This window comes from Abrus precatorius, unplaced genomic scaffold, assembly GCF_003935025.1.
Source record: "Abrus precatorius isolate BTA unplaced genomic scaffold, Abrus_2018 Scaffold10, whole genome shotgun sequence".
In the NCBI taxonomy this organism is placed as follows: Eukaryota; Viridiplantae; Streptophyta; class Magnoliopsida; order Fabales; family Fabaceae; genus Abrus; species Abrus precatorius.
The window spans coordinates 26,626,359-26,649,114 of record NW_020874292.1 but is presented as its reverse complement, the minus strand read 5'-3'; the positions used below and the strand labels follow the sequence as shown (position 1 = coordinate 26,649,114).

General features: G+C 29.5%; 2 protein-coding genes across 2 annotated transcripts; both read right to left on the bottom strand.

Annotated features, from left to right (window-relative positions):
- Nucleotides 1-1,737: 1,737 nt before the first annotated feature.
- On the bottom strand, nt 1,738-2,229 carry LOC113853196 (protein DMP2-like). The gene has a single exon (XM_027483696.1). It carries the CDS (start codon nt 2,227-2,229, stop codon nt 1,738-1,740), a length of 492 nt encoding a protein of 163 aa, XP_027339497.1.
- A 7,225-nt stretch (nt 2,230-9,454) lies between these two features.
- On the bottom strand, nt 9,455-10,732 carry LOC113845975. Its single transcript, XM_027473743.1, has one exon. The coding sequence runs from the start codon at nt 10,549-10,551 to the stop codon at nt 10,009-10,011; it is 543 nt and encodes a 180-aa protein (XP_027329544.1). The 5' UTR covers nt 10,552-10,732; the 3' UTR covers nt 9,455-10,008.
- Nucleotides 10,733-22,756: the final 12,024 nt, after the last annotated feature.

Below are 22,756 nucleotides of genomic sequence, written 5' to 3'. Positions count from 1 at the left end.
GTGAAGATTTCGTGCAAGTACACCTATTTATAGGCAAAATTTTAGAAAAAAAAATTTGGCACTATTCACGCATAAGTTACTATTCACACCAACTCATTATTCATGCTGGAATTACTGTTTACTTTTTTTTTTAACTCCATATAAATCTATTCGAATATAAAATAATTATTCAATTAACATTTAACAAGTACAAAAAATTATTGATTACTCAATAATAAATTACAAACATGACACTTTAGATTTTATGCATTACAAGCTTATTCAATAATATTTTAATTTCTCAATTAAATAATTATCTTACCAATTAATTTAACTATATCTTATCATTTGTTTTCTTCAAATATGTTTTCTTTCATTAAATACAACTAATTTCATATTTAAAAGATTTTTAGCTAGGTATCTAACTTTGATGAATTAAATAACTAAATATTTGAATACTTAAATTTATTATTTTATTTTATTTGTAATATCTATATGTAATTTAAATTATTTTTAGTTGTCCAATAAATTATAAAGAATTTATGTATATCTTATACTATTTTAATTCTCTTTTAATATGAATCTTTAAATTCAAATATAAATTTAAATATCTTATTTACAAATAAAATATTTTTTAACGATTTGTGTATCATCTATCTTCACTATCTATTTTTATCGTTGTATAACTAACTATGTTATCTTGTACCATAAATGTTAAAATTTTATAAAAATATTTTTAATTTTAAAATAATTTTTTTGTTAATTTTAATTTAATCAACAAATCATGTAATCAGTTGAGAAAATTACCTACTTTTGAGTTCCTTGTTACATCTAGAGATACGTAAAAGCAGAAAGCAAACCTGTTAAATTAAAATAAATTTTAAAATAAATTTTTTTAAGATATTAATTAATATTTTAATAAATAATTTTTTTAAAATAATAATAACAATTATCATTATTTAAGAGTTAAATAAATATTTTTAAAAATTAAAATAAATATATATATATAATTAATTAATTTAAAATAATTATTATTTGAACAGAAAATATAAATGACTTTTGAACTTATTTTTAGTTTTAAATATTATATATTTTAAAAGTTTTTTTAAAATTTATTAAATAAATTTTGATGACAATTCTTTTAATTTTTGTTAAGAAAGTATTTTATTTTCAACAGATGTTTTTTTTTTTAAAGTTTTTGCGTTCCGTTGGTTGCGAAACCAGGCATATCAAAGTCAAGGAAAGAAAAAACTGGACAAAAAGAAGAAGAAAATTAAAAAAAAACAAACAAAAAAGTTATCCGTTTGAATATTATAAAATAAGGAAAAGGAAGAAAAAGATATATGAAACCCGCACTAAAAAAAACTTTTCCAAATTGGGGAAAGTGAGGGTAGGAGATAGGATTTTATTTATTTATGTTGATTTTTACTTTTATATATAATATAAAAATTAAAAAAAAATAAAAGTGTAACTTTTAAGTCATAATAAACTTCTTATAACTATTATGAATATTTTAATTTACTATAATTTTGTTCTTTTATTTTATTCATTCACAAAATATATAATTTTAATTTCATTTTATCTTATTTTTCATCCTCCTATCTTCTTTCCTCTCAGCTTACATAAAATAGATCTTATGGTGCTTAAGAAAATATAGAAATTGAAAGAGAGCTAATTAGTTAGTACAAACAAATGAAGCAGAGACTTAATTCTGGGTGATATGGTTAGAATCAGAGCTTGTTTTGTAGGGTACCGAATTCAATGGTGGCGATAATTAGGGAACACGAGTAACACAACACTAGCAATTGCCCCAAAGACAGGGGGCAGCACCTGCAATAGAATCTTGTCGTCAGAATCAAATCCGGGGAAGAAACAACGCACGGTGTTGGTGCCAAGTAACCCCACAGCAAAAACCATCAACCCAAGAGAAGCATGAATCAAGTCTCCAAACCGGAGCCTATACACCGACGAGTCAACGGACTCCGACGCCGGAGAAGGCCACAGTCCCTTGGCCGTGACGACGGCATAATGCCTCTCACCGTCAGGGCTGATGTAACTGTCGGTGAAGAAAGCGAAGACACAGCCGAAGACGCAAATGACAAGGAGAGCAGCGGTTAAGTATTTGTTCAAGTTTGTGCAGTGTCCATTGTTGGTTACGACAGGGATTAGCAATTGGAAGAGAAAAAGAGTGATAGGGGGAAGAAGCTTTATAGTAAGGCTTCTAACTGCGGAGAATGTTTCCCCTGTCATGCTACCTTGTTTTCCACTGATTTTCTTCTTAATCTGTGGTTGGTTTTATGGAAGCAAGCTTTCACACGAGCTTTGCAATTACTTCCCCACCTTTTCTATGGTAGGAGTAGAAACGGTCAAAATGCCTGACAATTTTTTATTTTTCTTTAATTTAAGTTGTTTTTGAACATCAAAAATAAAATAAAAAGACTTATGACCCTCTTCAACTTACTTTATAATTGAAAATTTGTTCCTACATATACATGGTTGACGATTTTAGTGTGACTAATTCTTTTGATTGTATCAAAACCACCTCTCTCGAACACGCTCGTATCCTTTTGCTGACTATGTGACATTACTGATTAAAATTCCAGCATTGTTTTCTTTATAAAAAGTTGTACAAAATTCCCAATTATATGAAGACAAAAGAGTGTTAGGTAATTAAACTAATGAAATTTTTATAGATTTAACTCCTGAATTAGTCTAATTAATTCTTGATTCCTTTCAAAACGACCATGTAATGATAATCTTAAAACTTCACAGCCAATCAGCAAATCAGAGTTTTGGTTTTGGAAAGAACGTAAGTAAGACTGGGCTTCAACTATCAGTTACATATGCGCTTCACATATATGAAATATAATTAAAGACCTAACTTCATTAATTCCTTATATGAGGAGTTTTCGTTGTTTCAGGAAAAGTTATGTTCAGCTGAAACTTGAACAAGAGCTTAGATCATTCAGACATTACATTTGATTTTTATTACATCAAAAAAGTATATCGGTTTTCTTTTTTTTCCATGAATGAATGGTTGGAATCAGAGTCTGTTTCCATTGCTGTCTTTGCAACATTAATTGGAGTTCGAAAAGGTAAATTTTGTTTTAAATTGTTAAGGGCATACGTGTAAATAACTAAAACTTATTATACTGTGTCACCTTCTGAATTTGCACCAGTGCAGTGGCCGCATAAAATATTTTCACCACCATAAATGTTATAATTAAAAGAGGTTAAATACATTTTTAATTTTTGTAAAATTTTTAAAATTTACTTTTAATTTTTATAATTTTTTGTTTGTTTTAGTTCTTAATTAATGTAAAATCTTTATAATTAATTTATGTTATTATTTAATTTTATTAGTCACTAATATGACTAACAAAGTTTTACATTATCTTTCTACTATTATAATCTTTATTTATGACGTGAAAAGCTATCAAATAATATCAAGAGAAGTGATGAAACATATGTTTCATCTAATTGGAATGTTCTTATTTAATTTCTCACGTGCATAATTTATTTTTTTATTCTATTTATTTATTTATTTTGTATTTAGCTGCATATAATATTAACACAAATTAAGTAAATGTAAGAATTAATTCTAAATATTTTACATTAATTAGATATTAAAATAAAAAATATAGATACCAAAAGAGAATTTAAGTAATTTTAGAAAGACAAAAAAATATATATCTAACTCAACTAAAATTTATAATTTAAAATTCTCAAAATTTTAAAAAGTTAAACAATATAATTTTTTAAAAATTAAATTAATTTTTACTTATATAAAAATTTTCATTTTTTATTATTTAAATGTTTAATTTAAATTGTATCAATATCTTCTTTTTTCGTGGGCATAACCCTCTGAAATTAATGATGGGCTGCTCAGGACTGGGCCGAAATAATCCTCCAGATAGGAATACGGAGAAGGGACAATGTTTGAATTTTTGCACCCTTATATTTTTAAAATACATTATTTTTTAATTTTATAAAAAAAATCGAAAATTATTAATCAGTTTCAAAATTTTAATTTTAAAAAGATTAACGCAAAATGAATAAGCCCAAGGTGAAAAAGAAATATGTGTGACCTTATTTATAAGGGTGAGTGTGATATTAAATTACCCAACATCATTTGTTAGAGGTCCAGCAAAATAAAATGCTTTTAACTTAAAAAGAAAAGCACGGCTTCAATTGAACCCACGCTCAATTTTCAAAAGCTATACAATCTGGAAATAGTTCCTTCAGGGTAAGCCTTTGTAATTTCCCCTTTTCCAAAATAAGTAGATATCTATCTTTCTGTGTAAAAATATTATTGTTTTTAATTTATATGATATAGCCTTAAATGAGACTCTAAATAAAAAATATTATTTATCTTTTTTTTAACTCTCTCTCTCTCTTTGTATTTATAGGCTAAAACATAGTAGTTAATTTTGGATAACGGTGTGGAACGGTTGACCCTAAAAATGCTATAACGGGATAGCGGATAGCAAAATGACTATTTTAATAATTATAAATATATCTATATAAATTAAATTACACATATATGTATGCTGAAGAATATAAATTTAAGATCTAACTTAAAAGCATATGCAATATTAATGATTAAAAATAAAAGTTTAAGAATATAACACATGTCAAATGTCAATAACAAATAAAAATAAAATATAAGAATTAAATAAATTTAAATCTCGAATGCTTAGATGTTTAAAAATACTAAATATTCAATTTAAATACAAATATTTTAATAGTTATTATCATCATCTTCATCTCCAAGATTTGTCATGTCTTCTTCATTTTTTCTTTTGTCACTATTTTTTGTAAAGAACTTCTTCCTCCTCCTCTTCTTCAGAGTCTTTCTTCTTCTTCTTCTTATACAATTTTTCTCCCTTTTACCTTATATTTAGAAGAAGTAATTGTAGTTGTCTTGGATTTTGATCTAACTTGTCGCCTTAGGGTAGGTTATAGGCTCACTAACCCCAATTGCATTAGCAACCAATTATTACTATCATCAATGTCTGATAAGATAATATGATCCACCATGTCAAAACATTCAAAACGTTCATTAAGAGTTTGGTTATATTTAATGAAAATCAAGTCTTAGAACTTTTGATGCTCAAGTCTCCTTCTTTTTTTAGAATGAATCTATTTTATCATAAATAAAATATATTAGTTTTGCACTCTCAACATAAGAACTTTAAATTGAAGTTTCTTGACATTTACTTATGTGCTCAAGAGTACTCCAATTTCGTTCACATCTAGATGAATTACAAATCAAACTCAACACTCTAATGGCAATATTTTGTAAATGTGGTGTACGTACTCCATAATTCTTCTACCATTCAGCTGTAAGTTATGCATCAACTTATTAGCCTTTTGTGTTATATCTATATAATTACATTACAATGAAAAATTAAACAAATCTCTTACCATGAGCCATTGTAGCCCTTTGTCTTTTTGCTCCACTTAAACCAAAGAGACTTTTAGCTCTTCTATGTGTTGACAATTGAATTGTAGCATTATCTACATCATCTTCACTTGTACATAGTCTCTCAATACATTTAAACAAGCCCTCCATAACTTGAGGATTAATTTGTTTATTGCTATAAAAAATTTAAGGATTTAGATAATGACCTGCAGCATGTAATAGATGATGAAGTTGGCACTCCCGTCTTCTATTAATTATAGCAAAAATCTCCTTATATTTGTCTACATTTCCTTTGAATGCATTTTAAATGTTTTCTTTAGCTCTATCAATTGCTTCATATATATAACTCATTGCAGACTTTCTTTCATTATCAACAAACCTCAAAACTTGCACAAGTGACCCTATAACCTTAAAACTGAAAACCACATCATTCTAAAAAGAAGGCATAAGCACAATGTCTATTACCCTTTTTCCTCAGTTTTGGACTTTAACCACTCATCAGAAGTTAACATTTTTTAAGGTTGTTTTTTTTAATTATGTAACATTTGTAATGTGAGGAATGTTATGGCAAACCTTGTCACTCCATATCTAACCAATTCAACTTTATTTGTAAACCTCCTCATAATGTTCAAAGTCAATGAATGATTATAAATAAAACCTACAAGAGTAGCTTCTCTTTGGATTGTTCTCTTGACTCTAGGTGTTTTTTTTTATGTCTTTTAATATCAAGTAAATACGGCAATGCATAGAGTCCAAAATAAATGTGGTCTTTTAGCTTGCAGCAACTTACGTAAGATTAAATTGCATAGTCTAAAATTAGAAACTAATAAAATATGAATACAAATTGTTTAAATGATATTACTAGAGAGAGTTAAGAATAATTCTTACCAACTAACACATAATTACTTTCATTATTAGTAACTATTTGCACAATATTTTTCTCTCCAATCTCCTTAACAAAATTATCCAAGAGCTCAAACAACTTTTCTCCAGTTTTCATATAAGCAGATGCATTAATGCTCTTTACAAACATAGAACTAATTTGACAATTTACTAAAAAATTGATCAATGTTCTATTTTTTTTATCTGTCCATGCGTCTAACATAATTGAACATCCACATTTTTCTCTTTCTTCTTCACGACTTTTCAACATTTCCTTTGTATACTTTAACTCTTTTTTAAGAAGAGGAACTCTACACTTATGATAACTATGAGGCTTTAAATGTGGACCATAGTTTCCAATAGCTTCAACCATTAATTTGAAGCTTTTTGAGCGCACAATGTTGAAAGTAATTCTATTCTTACAAAGGAATCGCTCCATGTATTAAATTATTCTTGCTCTCGCTGTCTTGACACAAGCATCATTTATACTTGTTTGTCTTTTTGTTTTTGCTAATTTGATACTTGTTTCTAGACTCTTTAACCATAATAAATCCAATAGGCCCTTAACATTTTTTTTTGGGTGGCAGTACAACCACTAACATAAGTTGATGCAACACTTGAGGTTGCATGTCTTTTTTCACTATGAATATTTTGAATTTCTTGCACCTCTTCTTCTTCATCATCATCTTCATCAGGTTGAAGTAAATATGTCTCTTTTTCAATTTTCTTCTTTTCATGAGCTACTATTAGTGTTTCTTTTATTTCTTTGGGAACCATTGGGCACCTATCAACATCTCCCTTCACTCCCATTTGATGTCTCTTTGCTCACGTAATACTGTCAGTAGTCATTTTTCTACAAAAGTCATAAGTAATAGACTTTTTATTATTTATGTCTTTCAAATTGTTCCATTGCCAACATATATCTGAATTATTTCCCGAAGGCTTCACTAATGCATAGGATGAAATCGAAATAGAGGCGGTTCCTTATGACTAATTGGCAGGAGGAACCATTACTTCTACTTTAAGCTTTGAAATTTGAAACTGAATAGAGTAGAAGAATTAAAACAAAGAAGGGAAAAAAATAGAAAAAAATTGTTTAGTCACTAGAAAGTTTGTTGTTTGCCAGAGCTGAAGAAGATGACTAGAAAGTGTTTGAATGATGTCAGAAGTTTTGCTGACCTTGAAGAAGATGACAAGAGATGAAGAAAATGACTCAAAATAATTTAGGTCACCTTAGAAGTTTTGTCAGAAATGAAAAAAATGACAAAAAATTGTCTCTTCCTTATTAGAAGCCTCGCTATAGATGAAAGCCTTGCACTAGCAATGGAAATAGGGAGAACATAGGAGAGCTACATAGAGAATTAAAAGAAGAGCTAGGGTTCGTGAGAGGAGGAAGAAACTTCAAAAAATAAAGAGGGACAAAATCTGAAGATTGTCCCCTTTAAGAGTCTCAACGTTAAGAAATAGAGGACAAAATTGTAACTTTCAAAGAGAACAACATAACAGCCGTTACAGCCACAATACAGCCGCAACAATAAACCACGCAATGAATGCTATAGGGTTGCCATAATAGGATTAGGCCGCTCTATTCTACCATGATAGCGTGGCCACTATTGATAACTATGGACTGAAATAAAAAAAAAAAATTGTATTACTCCTTCTTATGTCAGCCTTAAAACTGTATCCCAAGTAATTTGTGTGTGCATCAAAATGTAATACTCTCTATTTTGTTAATAAAGAATAAAAATTATATTCATTACCTTTTTGCAGTTTTTTACACTTTAGTAGTTTATTTTATTTTATTACTATTATTTTATAAAATTAGTAAATAATCGTTTTTGATAAAATTTTAAATAATTATGCTCTATTTTTTAATATTTTGATAATTCTATTATTTAACAGTGTATTTGTAAATGGACTTTTATTTTTACAACTTTAAAATATGTCCTGAAGAACATATATTAAAAAAATTAAAAATAAATATTTATTATATAAAAAATCATAAAATTAAAACATATTTTTCTGATATTATAATATTTAATAAAATATATTTAATATTTTTTAGCATGTACCCTTGGACATATTAAAAAATCGTTCTTATAATTAAAATAAAAAAGAATAATTTTTTCTAGTAAAAAGAAGCGAAAGGAAAACTTTTAATGAGGAAGCAGCATTCTAAAAGCTGACATAATATGAAATTTGTTTATTGTTTCTTTTTTTTACTCTTATATAAATATTTAAATTTAAAGTTTTTTTTTAACCATATTATTAATAAAATTATTTGATATAACATTTAAAATAAAAGCATAAAAGTGTCAATAGTCACTCAACATTAAAAAAGAAAAAGTTAAAGCTGGCACAAAAGTTGGGTTCCTGAGAAAAAGTGGATCATATTCTGAGATTCTCCATACCATAGTTTATAAATAATTTTTAAAACAAAATAATCAGTCTATGATTTTTATAAATTATTGAGTTTGTGGAGAGAGAAAGAGTGGCCTTGGGCATCGGCAAGTTTGGTTTCTACCACAAGCTGATGATCTGAAGGATGGGTAGGGTATGATAGCTGCCGACACACCGAGATAACTGCGATTGCAAGGCCACCACACATCCACCCTTTCTTCGTCTTCTTCTGCACATACCACACACTAAATTATGCAGATTTTTTTGTCTCTCTTCAAATCTTCTCATTTCCAATCCCCACCTCTTTGTCCGGTCCCAAAACCAGAATACCATTTCAGGATATACAGAGAAACAATAGACCATAATTTATAACTTGATCATTTTCATCTTATCAAAATTATTTTAAAAATCATAGGCCATAAAAGCTCACATTGCTTTTTTCTATATCAATATTATCATATTATTTTTTATACTTTTGGATTTGGGAATGTGCAGTAAACATGTTTACTTTAAGAGCTCCACCCAAACCTTAGTGGGGTTTGCCAATCAAGGATTCAAGATGTTCTGCTCTCCCGTTTCAAATTCAATTATTATTTCAAATTCTAATTAGTTTCAAGTTAAAAAATAAAAACATATTCAATTATAAAAAAAGTGTATTTATTGTTCTTTCCAGTTAGGATTTTACGTTATTTTATACTAGCACTTGTGTTATTATGTTAGGTTGATTCTTCTTGTCAGGGGTTTCTCTTTGCAGAGTATTTCACGACCAAACAAAATGAAAACTAGAAAAAAATTCTGAAACAACGACTAAGAAAATATGAATCTGCTCAAATTTCCCTATTTAATTTTTTTACTTTACAGTACAAAAGGGTACAAACCTACAAGACGCTGGTGAATTCACAACAGAGCAGAATCCATAAACTCAACCCATACACTTCCGGATTTTACAAATGAACCCCCCATCTTCCTCCAATATATATTTCCTCTTTTAGAAATTTATTTATTTTCCATTCTAACCTGATATTACAACCTAGTCTTACCCTTAACAACCTCCACCACGACCACAAGATCATACAATCTTACATGCGCTACTCCAAACTTCTTTTATTAACATTTTCGCCCCAAACATTTTCCTCAATTTCAGGCCCACCCTTCCGTTTAAAAAAATCACGGTCGGGTCAGATCTAGAAAATAGGAGAGGCGCAACGGAGAAAAAGAAAAAGAAGATTCTAGATTAAAGAGGAGGGAGAGACGAGGGGAAAAACATCCACAGCCGTCGGGTCTAACCCGACCCGAAACCCGGAAATTAAACCCGTCGCGGCTCATTCGAGCCGAAGCAAGCGCCTCAGATCCCGCGTGGCTGAGTCATCAACCGCCGCCGCCGACTGCTTCTTCCAAAAAGACGGTAACGGAAGCGCGCTCGGCGACGGTGACATCGCGAACGCCGATCCGGCGTAAACGTCGCAACCGTGCTTCAGATTCACGATCCGAATCTGCTTGGGTACCATTTCCGGGTCGGGTCCGAGCCTATGGGTTCCAATGACCACCAAATCATCACCCTCCCTCTTCAACGCCTCGCTCTTTATCTTCGAGTCGAGCGATTCCCCTCTCCGAAGAATCGTAACCTTCTCCATCACCAACCCGCTATCCCTCGCCACCCTCGAATCATCGGAGCTCGGTTTTCTGTCCGGAACCCGTTTCCTCTGTTCGGGTCGGGTCGCGGCTTTCCGGTAAGTCCTGCCGGCGTAGAAATTACAACCGTTGTTAGCATAATTCCCATACGCCCTCCGGCGAGAAATCGCCGCCGGCGGAACCCTGATCCGTTCGATTAAGCAGTTCTGTGGCCGCAGAACTTCGGTGCCCATGGCGATAAAAAAATAATTAGAGGGAAAGAGGAGATTAAGAAGGTAAGAGGGTGTGGATCTTTGAATGAGTTTTTTTTTTTTTTTTTTCTGGTTGGGGTGTTGTGTTCTTGTTGTTTTGTTGTCCCTCCTCAGAAGAGAAGGGGTAAAAATGGAAAAGGGAAACGTTAGAGAAGGGGTGAGTTTGGACATGGGAAGAGTGGGAGAAGGGTGATATATAGAGGGTTGAGAAGGAGACAAAGAGTTTCCAATTGACGCGTTAAGAGAGAGGGTTTGACAGGTGGCTTGGCTGACAAGAACCGGTCTTTCTTTTGAGGCGTTCGTCTCTCTCCCTTAACGTTGCACGTTTCTTCTGTCTTCACCACACGTCACTTTTTCGCTCCTTTCCTCCTCCTTTTGTCACACATAACTAACGCCGTTCTTCACTCTCCGTTAGTTGTCCTTCTCAATCACCTCGTTTCCTGGAAATTATTATTTTTCGATGGGGTCCAGCTGAGACACAATAATTATACAATTTCCAATGACTTTTCTTTTTCCTTAAAAAAAACTACTACCTTTAATAAAATAAATAACTGATTTATTAATATAAATATAGAAAATACTCATGATAAAATTAATTAATGAATTTTTAATTAATATAAATTTTATGATAATAAAATATAAAATATTAACAATAAATATATTTAAAGATGTTTTTTATTCTTATAATTCAATTTATTTTAATGTATATTTATAATCATAAAATTAATAATAATTTTTTGAAAAAATTATATGTTTAATATTATTAATATATTAAATTTTATAATATTCTATTATTTTTAATTAAATTTTATTTTTTAGTGTGCTTTTTTAATATATTTTTAAAAATATTTATAATTATTATTTAAAATGAAGAGAGAGTGCGTATATCATATTTTTTATTTAAATATTATAAATTTAAAAATACATTTTTAATTTATTAATTTTAAAAAAAATATTTAGAATGAGTAAGTAAATGTGGTAATAATTTTGTTAAAATAGCTGATAAAAATATTAAATTTTTTAAACTAAATTTTATCATCCGAAACATAAAATAACTAGATTGTAACATGTGTCAATATTAGTATAATTTCGTAATATAATTGGTGAAATTAAAAACCAGTTTTGTCATAGATAGCACATAACTCTCAAATAGTGACACGTGTCACTGTCTGAGTAAGTTTCACTGTAAAAATTGTATAACTTGCAGAAATCTGATACATGACACATTTTAGCTCATTGTGTAATAATATGGTAAAACTTTTACACTATATATTTCTTACCATTTTTATAGCGAAACTTATTTAAATTGTGACACATGTTATCATTTAAGAGTTTCAAGTTGTTCATGACTAATTTCACTAATCATATTACAAAATTATACTGATGTTGACATATGTTACGATCTGGTTATTTTATGCTTTTGATGGTAAAATTTATTTTAAAAAAATAAAAATTCAACATTTTCGTCAACCATTTTGATAAAATTATTGACATGTGGACTAACTCCAAACAGAAAAATAATTTCAAAAAGTTTAATAAATTAAATTTTTTTTTAAATTTATAATATTTAATAAAAAAGCGTTGTATATTAGTACATAATTTCTTGACCTCAACAATATGCTAGAAATGAATACTAGAAAGAAAATGCCACCTAACCAAACCAATAAGTGTATGTACTCCCATAGTCAATGGCCCCATTCCTAGTCAACATAGGGAAGAAAGGTGAATTGTAATAAGTGTGGTATTTTTAAGTTATTTTTAATTAATTTTTAACAATTCGAATAACAATTATTAGTTATTAAGTTAAAATTCAATTATAATTATGAAATTTAATATAGAGATTTTTTTATCTATTAAAAATTAAAAAATGTGAAAGATCATAAAAATATATTTTGTATTAGTTAATCACAAATATATTTATATTTAAAACATTGAGTAATAATTAAATATATTTTATAAAATTTCTAAGACTTTTTATTTCTAATACTCATTTACAGAAAATTGATTTAGTTTAAAATAAATTAAAAAACTATATAAAAATTCATGTAAAAAAATTAAAGTATTAATCTTAAATTTTTTCTTTATTAGTTACCTAATGATATAAAGAAAAAGAATAATATGCATTACTCTACATGAAATTAAGGATCACTTTAGCTAAGTAAATTTTTTATATTAATTACTGTTTTAAATGAAAAATATGGATTAATTTATTTCAATTATACCACAAATATATAATAAATCGAATACATTTTAATATTACCTGAGTTGATTATTTAGTAAATAAACAAAATTTAGTTGAATTATATCAAAATTCGACAAATTATTTAATATTGCAGTACGCTAAGATTTGTATTAAACATAAATTTTTATATTTCATAAAAATATTATATATATATATATTAAATATTTACAGATGTTTATATTGTATAATTTTTTATAGTATCACATAAATTAACAATTAAATTGATAAAAATTAATTAATAAAAAATATTAAAAATATATTTTACCAAATTTAATACTTAATAATATTTAATCATACATTTTATTTATATACATATACATTTTCAAGTGTCATTTGGTCTGTCTAAGGGAGAAAGAGATACAAAATCCCAGGTGTTAAAAGATAAATACCAGTAAGCATTTTTAATATATTGGTTAAAATTAAAAGAAAATTAAGAGTATGTTAATAAACTTTATTATAATTTTTAATATAATTTTTGTGATATTTTATTGGTTGATTTATTAATGAACATTTTAAGAATATTGATTAAAAAGATGCTAATTAAAAACATTATCTACTGAATTATACATAGTGCAACACAATGATACATATTACAGATAAAATGATTTTGCACTTCACATGGCATTGTTCTTAATCATGGATGCTGTTGAATAGTTCCTTCTTATCCAGTTTCTAAAGAGATTTAGATCTTCTATTAATTATCGTATAGTAATAATCCATTAAATCAAAACCAATCTTTATGAAGAATAAACAAAGAAGATGGGCATGCAACATAATAATAACGCTATAAATACATTTTTTTAACACACTTTATCCAATATATTATTTATTATTAATTAAAGTTTATTAAAAATTTAAAAATACAAAAAATTAATTTATACAAATTTTTAATAAATTTTAATCAACATTAAAAAATATATTACAAAAAATATGCCAGTAGCATTCCTCGTAATATACTTAAAAGTACGGCGTGAAATCGACATTTTCTCCTTCTTCGTGGGTGTCACTGTTTGAACGAAGCAGGCGTGTGTGTCTGATTCTGCTTTTAGCAAGCATTCCATTGCTTACTCAAACAAAAAGCTAATATTTTCAATTTAAATTAAATAAACAAATAAATTTTCTCTTTATATATAAATAAATTTTTCACCCTTATAATTATTTTCATATTTTATTCATAAATTTTTATCCCTTCACATCATGATTATTATAGCGTAGACAAAAAAACTTCAAAAGCTATATGAAAATAAAAATCATTTAAGTATATTTTTATAATTGTAAAATTTTAACAGTATAAAAATGAGTTAAAATTACACTAATATTTTTCATCTCTCCTCTCACTCTCTTTGTATATATATAAAAGTTTTATAAGAAAAGAACTCCATGTGTTTTGATTGTTGAAGGTTTCAACACTTAGCATATCACTTGGATTTCTTAGGGTTAAAATATGAATGCAACTTTACACCTACATGTAGCTGACATCGCAAAGCGTAAGACCTGAGTAAACCTTCTAAATTCAAGTAATGCCTGTTTTAGTAATTAAAATGATTCCATGATGTATAAATAATCTGTGCAACTCTTAATTTAATGTATAATAATATTTGGTGTGTTGTGTTGCGTACAGCAAAAACATAACATTGACGAAGAATAAGTTTGTCGTCTTCTTCACTGGAATAAAATTTGAGGTACACAGATCGGAGCACCACTTGAGATAAAGGTAAGATTCACCGTAAACTAAAAGTCTTCGTCAGTTCGATTAGCTTATAAATAAGGGGTCAAATCAATACTACTATGGGATCAAATCAATCATTGTTACCACTTTTTCAAAAGGTTATTGTTTACATATTAAAAAAGTTGTTACTCTTCACGAAGTTTAATGAATAATACTTTTTAGTTGAATATATTTCCAGTGGGAACAACTAAAATATGCTTTTCTTCAGGTGTGGGGTGGAATAAGGCTTTTGATAATGCCATGGGAAGGAGCAGTGGAAACATCCTCCTACAAACAACAAAGGTGATTTTAATATTCTCCCCATCTTTGTTAAAAGTTGATATAACTTTTCTATCGTTAATTTTTTATCCAATGATTAGGATTACGAAGGAGTAATGGATCCGGATCCTCTCATGTTCACATTCGCTTAAGCGAATGTGAAATGACTTAAGCGAATTTTGAGTGATTTCTTACTTAAGCGGGACTTTTGGCTTAAGCGAAACATTTCTGGGATCCCCGCTTAAGCGACAAAAAATGGCTTAAGCGAATCTTTAATCGCTTAAGCCCGTCCAAGCAAATATCTGTAATTTTAAGCGAATTTGGGACAGAGAAGCATGGATTTTGTGCTGATTACTCGCTTAAGCGCTGTTTAAATCGCTTAAGCGTAAGTGTTTTTTGCTTAAAGCGGATGTAAGCGAATTTTATTAAAATGAAGCGAATCTGGGATAGGGAGCACTGATTCACAGGACTATAATTCGCTTAAGCTAATAAGGATCCGCTTAAGCGAATGGCTCATTGGCTTAAGCCAACTCTGTGATGTTGAAGCGAATTGAAAATGACTTAAGTTAAAATAAGGGCTTAAGCGAATTATGCAGAAAAAGCGAAAATTATGCAGAAAATGATAGCATGTTCTCAAAATGTAAAAGTTTGCAAATTTTGTTGTTAAAGTCAATTTCACTCATCCAGAAACACTTAAATGTGGGAGCAAAACATGGATAAAGATTCCATTCCATTAATGGTGCACAAATGTTCACAATAAAGTTTACCCAAAAAAGAATTCAGTACCACATAGACAAGTCAAAAATAAAAGATACTGAGGATTCCATTCCATTCCATATCATCTAGAAATATAATTATTCATAAGACTTGAAAATGTTAAATGATTCTGCCAGCATAACATGGATAAATACTTCAGTCCATTGTATTAATGAAAGGATAGGAGTTGAAAGCGAAAATATACAGAAAATGAAATCCATGACAACATATCTCAAAATAAATACATCCATAAATGATTTTATAATTGTGGATTGATCATGTCTGCCACGTAGTCGTGCTCATTGAAGTCTTCATTATGTTGTTCATCATTGTTTGTAGCGTTATTCAAAGAATTTTACGCAAATGCGTGGCCGTTGATACCAGACAAGGGAGAGAGGAAGTCTTGGGTTCGGAGGCAAACAATTGCTTATGATAGGGAGGCTATTTTTGCACTTTTGGGTAATCCTATGATCTTACCCGAAGGAGAGATGTGCCAATATCAACAACGTAAAAAGAGATTTTTAGGTTTTGTAGACCAGGAAGTAGCTAATGTCTTATGCATCCCTGGGAAATCCTATGAGACAAATGCTGCTGGAAAGGCAATGAGGTTCAAGAGGCAAAGTTTAAACACTTTGGCACAAATATGGACATCGTTTCTCTTTGCCAACATAGCCCCTACCACACACACCTCAGATGTTCGCATGCCTCGAGCATATTTGATTTATAGCTTCATGGAGAAGTTAACTGTGGACATAGCAGCAATAATTTCAGATGAAATACACCAGTTTGTCATGTCCAACACCTCCTCTACTGCAGCAGCTACCAAACCTTTAGGATTCCCTGCTCTGATCACTGCTTTGTGTGCTTCACAAGGCCTTAGTATTCCCGACTGCTCCAACCAAACAGTTAAATTGAAGAAACCTATAAATTCCCACTTCATAAGAAATTATTGCACTAATCCATTAGAGCATCCTATTCCACCTTCATTTCAGCCGAGCTCATCTGCAGCACCTACAACAGCACCACCACCAACTGCACCATCCATGTCTCACATGCCACATACAGATTCTGCTGTCATACGCCATTTGACTCACATAGAGCAACAAAATGCAGCAAACAACCGAGCTTACATGCAATTGAATGAGACCTTCTACAGGTAAACTTTATTTAAATAATTTTTTTACATATTAATTGAAAATGTTCAACTTTTTTAACATAACCCTCATTTTGTCAATTCTCAAGTTTACATTACACCAACATCATGGAGAGACTTCTGCTTTCCCTTGGCCTACACCTGAATCTTTTGCAAGTATTGTATCTTGGCCTGGAGACAGTCCAACTTTTCCAACCAACCCCCAATTTGCAAAGGATGATATGGCCCAACCAGAGGAAGGAGCTGAGAAAGATATTCAGCTCAATGAACCAGTCGTTGAAGACCAAACACATGCACAAATGGAAGAGGATGACAATAACGCTACAAACAATGATAAACAACATAATGAAGACTTCAATGAGCACGACTACGTGGCAGACATGATCAATCCACAATTATAAAATCATTTATGGATGTATTTATTTTGAGATATGTTGTCATGGATTTCATTTTCTGTATATTTTCGCTTTCAACTCCTATCCTTTCATTAATACAATGGACTGAAGTATTTATCCATGTTATGCTGGCAGAATCATTTAACATTTTCAAGTCTTATGAATAATTATATTTCTAGATGATATGGAATGGAATGGAATCCTCAGTATCTTTTATTTTTGACTTGTCTATGTGGTACTGAATTCTTTTTTGGGTAAACTTTATTGTGAACATTTGTGCACCATTAATGGAATGGAATCTTTATCCATGTTTTGCTACCACATTTAAGTGTTTCTGGATGAGTGGAATTGACTTTAACAACAAAATTTGCAAACTTTTACATTTTGAGAACATGCTGTCATTTTCTGCATAATTTTTGCTTTTTCTGCATAATTCGCTTAAGCCCTTATTTTCGCTTAAGCCATTTTCAATTCGCTTCAACATCACAGAGTTGGCTTAAGCCAATGAGCCATTCGCTTAAGCGGATCCTTATTAGCTTAAGCGAATTATAGCCCTGTGAATCAGTGCTTCCTGTCCCAGATTCGCTTCATTTTAATAAAATTCGCTTGCATCTGCTTTAAGCGAAAAACACTTACGCTTAAGCGATTCAAACAGCGCTTAAGCGAGTAATCTGCACAAAATCCATGCTTCTCTGTCCCAAATTTGCTTAAAATTACAGATATTCGCTTGGACGGGCTTAAGCGATTCAAGATTCGCTTAAGCCGTTTTTTGTCGCTTAAGCGGGGATCCCAGAAATGCTTCGCTTAAGCCGTTTTTTGTCGCTTAAGCGGGGATCCCAGAAATGCTTCGCTTAAGCCAAAAGTCCCGCTTAAGCGAGAAATCACTCAAAATTCGCTTAAGCCATTTCACATTCGCTTAAGCGAATGTGAACATGAGGCTCATGTTCCCGCCAGAACATGAGAGGATCCGGATCCAAGAGTAATCTAAAAAATTCTTTACATAACACAAACAACACAACCGTGATAATACTGGATAATACTTTTCTTCTTGATTAATGAAATCAACAACGTGTTTAAACAAGGTCTTGGCTATGTTAGTAGTTGAAGATATGAAAAATTCAAGAATTTCGTAAAATTAAATCTTTCTTTTTAGTTTCACCCCACAATTATAGTTCCTCCTAATTCCACTAAGTGATCATGAGTAGGACTTTGGTCATAACATAATCATCGACTGATCTAAGATGTATTCCAATATATAAAGGGATTTAAATAGATATTAACTATGTTTGAAAAGTTTTGAATCGATTGATAAGTCTAATTATAATATCTTGATTGCTAACAGTAATGCATTATGAACTTATGTGTGTCGTCCGCTAATATACGACTAATTAATATTTGTATCAAAATTATTTATGAGATCATTCCATTCTTGATACCCATATGTCAACCATTGATTAAAGGATCGTCACATCCTCCATCGATAAACAAAATTCTATCACAATTTGTTTAGGGTAAGAAAAATTTTTCAAGTTATAAAATTATGTTAGAAGATTTACTTTTTTAGGAGTCTTGAGAGTAAAGAAAGAGTCTTTGCATGCTGAAAAAACTATATTTCGAAAAGTTTTAGAAAGTCAAAGAAAGAGTCTCATTTTTTATTAAAAAGTAGGTTCGAACCCAAAAAGTATTGGAAGGTTCTTTGAGAAAAACCTTAATTTTTGTCAAAAATGTCATATTTCGAGTTGTTTTAGAAGTTTTTGTCACACCCTAGATTTCTCTCAAAACTGCTCAAAAGACAAGAGAGTAGCAGAAAATTATTCTAAGTTCACAAGACTGAAGGCCTTTTCGAAGAGTTTTTGAGAAATCTTTTAGTCCCTGGACTGAGAATAGCTAAAATTGGTTAAAAATTAAGATTGACCAGAAGATTATTCTAAGTCCACAAAATTGAAGGTCTTTCGAGGAGTTTTTGAGGGTTTTAAGTCCTTAACATACCATTTTGCTCAAAAATCAAAAAGTGATTAGAAAATATTCTAAAGTCCACAAACTTGGATTAAACTCTAGATTTCTCCTAAAATTGCTTGAAAAACAGGAATGAACAGAGAAAATATTCTAAGTTTACGAGAATAAAAGAGCTCTCAGATTCTCCAGAATTAGTAAAAAAATAGAAATCAAGAGAGAAATGATTCTAAGACCATAATGCTAAATGAGCCTCTTAGATTCTTCTCAGAATTGCTCGAAAAATAGAAAAAAAAAAAGATTCTAAGTCTATAAAAGTAATGATAAACCCAAAAAGTTATTACAAGACTCAGAAGCGATTACTAACAGTTACTACCAGATAAAGGTTCAATAACACAAAGAAAGATTATGGGCAATAGCAGTTATGAAAAAATCACAACCGACAGCATGATCAGAGCCAGTCGTGGATAATGGGCAGCACTTGAAGACCGATTAGTGTCCGCAAACAAAGGAGAACGATAGTAGTTTCCCTTACCTATAAATACATCAGAGCTTTACTTTCCAGAGGATGACTTTTTACATCTAGATACCGCACCTAAAAATCTTTGCATGCTGAAACCTTACATCACGCCAAACACCAGCTCCCTAGAGACACACAGTTGTCGTTGTTCATTGTTGCTTAGGAATTGTACGTTTATTTTCCTGCACATTTACATTTTTGTATTTAGTTCTAGTTCATTTTACTTATTTCTTTTACTACAATTTGGTTCTCGTTTAACACATTTCTGTAAAAACCTTTATGCTTAAGTCAGTTCTGCGTAATTATTATTTGTTATTTCGGTTTAATCCTCTATTATTTGAGTATCACATTAATAACACACTTAAAAAACTCAAAAAAATTTAAATCTAGTCTCCAGATTGTTCTTGAATTATTTGTTTACAAACTGTTATTTTTTACCATAAATCCAGTTACACCATTTTCTTACTCTCTGCATCACTTTTACTTATCTCCACCTTCATTCTTTAGAACCTTGAAATTAAGACCAGAGTTAAGAGCATGTAACTTTTAATGTATGTAGTGTCCAATGTTAAGCTGTCACCAAACAAGATCACCTTGCCAAGAATAATCGGGTCACCAAACAAAAATACTTGCCAAGAATCATATACTCTGAGTATGTTCTATTGCTAAGCTCTAATGACAGAGACAACAAGTTAACCTTAGCAATAAGATTGTTCGGGAAGTTATGGTAACCTATGGAGCCGGATTTCATCATCTATTATTAACTATCAGATTAAAACAAATTAAATCAACGGTCAAAAAATATAGAGAAGTCATCATTCAGCTTTTCAAAAAGCCATATTTCAAATACTTCTAAACAAGATAAGAAGGATATTAGAATCACCCACAACATACACTTCATATCTATCTCAAAATAATAATCATATTTGAATAATGGAGAGGAAAGAAGTAAGGAATTTTTGTCAGAGATCAATTACAATGTTAATTTATGAATAATGTTTTTGATATATTTTTTTTAAATTTATTAAAAACTATAAAAAATACGCGTTCTTAAATTAATACATTTTTTATATTTTTAAATTTTTAATAAAATATAACTACTAATAAAAAAAAAGTGTGTTAACCTTATATTTTATTATATAATCTATTAGTTTCGTGGTAATAAATGATTATGTGCTTTTGAGAATTTTACTTTTTAAATTATATCATGGTTCGTAATTATGCTGCTAGCAAGCAATAAAGGTGCTATAATATATCTTAATTGTATGTGCATTTTTTCCCATGATGGGCAATCAATCTTTCACATTTGACATAGTTGGAAATCATTTAAATGATACGAAATATTCAATCATGCGAAAACTTTAGATTCCAAAAGCATAATTTCGAAGGCAAGTGAATATACGACATTTGAGTAAACATAGAGTTATAGATAGAGGGATTCGGATCCTCTCATGTTGTGGCAGGAACATGATTCTCATGTTCAAATTTGCTTAAGCGAATTTTGAATGACTTAAGCGAATTCAAAATAGTTTAAGCGGATTTAAAATAGCTTAAGCGAATTATGCAAAAAAAAAATTATGTAGAAACTAACAGCATATTATCGAAGGATAAAATTTTACAAAATTTATTATCAAAATTAATTTTACTCATCTAGAAACATTTAATTGTAACCGCAAAACATGAATAAAAACTTCATTTTATTCCATTCCATTAATGGTACACAATTATTTACAATGAAATTTACCCAAAAAAATTCATCAATACATAGACAAGTAAAAAATAAAAGAAGTTGAGACATTCTATTCTATTCCATTGATATCAAATATCATCCGAGAATAAATGGAAGAAGAATTTTCATTCTCTCTCATTTATTCCCAAATGATATTTGATATGAATGAAATGAAATAAAATGTCTCAGCTTCTTTTATTTTTGACTTGTCTATGTATTAATGAGTTTTTTTTTTGTAAATTTTATTGTGAATAATTTTGTATCATTAATGAAATGGAATAAAATGGAACTTTTATTCATGTTTTGCTGTTACAGTTAAATATTTCTGGATGAGTAGAATTAACTTTGATAATAAATTTTGTATAAATTTTATCCTTTGATAACATGCTGTTAGTTTCTACATAATTTATCTTTTTTTTACATAATTCGCTTAAACCATTTTAAATTCGCTTAAGCTATTTTGAATTCGCTTAAGCCATTCAAAATTCGCTTAAGCGAATTTGAACATGAGAGTCATGTTCCCGCCACAACATGAGAGGATCCGAATCCATAGATACAGGGTACGTTAGTCTGATTTTTAAAAAGAGTTTTTTTTTTAATTTAAAATATATGTAAATCATTTAAATATAAAAAGTAGATATTCAATACTGTACTGCTCCCAAACGCTCATTTGCTCTGAAATTTGAAGCACAGAATGAAAATATCTGGTGAATAATTATAGTATATCAGATTCTGACCAAAGATAACGAGAATGCTTATAGAAAATCTACTTACATATCATTTAATTTTCTGGCTCCAAACGCTCGTCCAAAAGTTATGGCCACGGACAGAAGCTGACTAGCTGAGCAATCACAGGCATTCATCAACGGGCCAGAAATTATATACCTTCATGAAATGCCTCGCTCACTGCATAAAAAATCTCAACTCTAATTTCCCTTTTAACTTTTTTAATGGCTTGTAAATTTTTTTGAGAATTTATTTAACTTAATTGTAAATAAATTTATTTATAAATAGGTCATATTTTTAATTAAATACAAAATATTATTAATATGCTAGTGTGACACCTGTCTCGTGATTAACGTATAATTAAATATTAAAAATATAATATATTTACAATGTTTAATTAATATGTAATATATTATTTAAAGTATTACTATAATGTGTATTAAAATTAATTTTAATTGATCGAGCATATTATTTTATAATAAGATTGAATTTAATTATATAAAAGTGGATACTAAAAAAATATAAATAACAATACATAATCAATGTAAAGACAAAGAAATTGAATAAAAAATTATAAATATTTTATTAATTTAAACTTTAAAATACTTCTTTATATATAATTTTTTAATAATATTTGACAATTTATCATCTTTATTACATATCGATGCTTACAAATCTTCCTTATTTCTTATCATTGAATAATAACATCTAAAGTAGGAGATAACA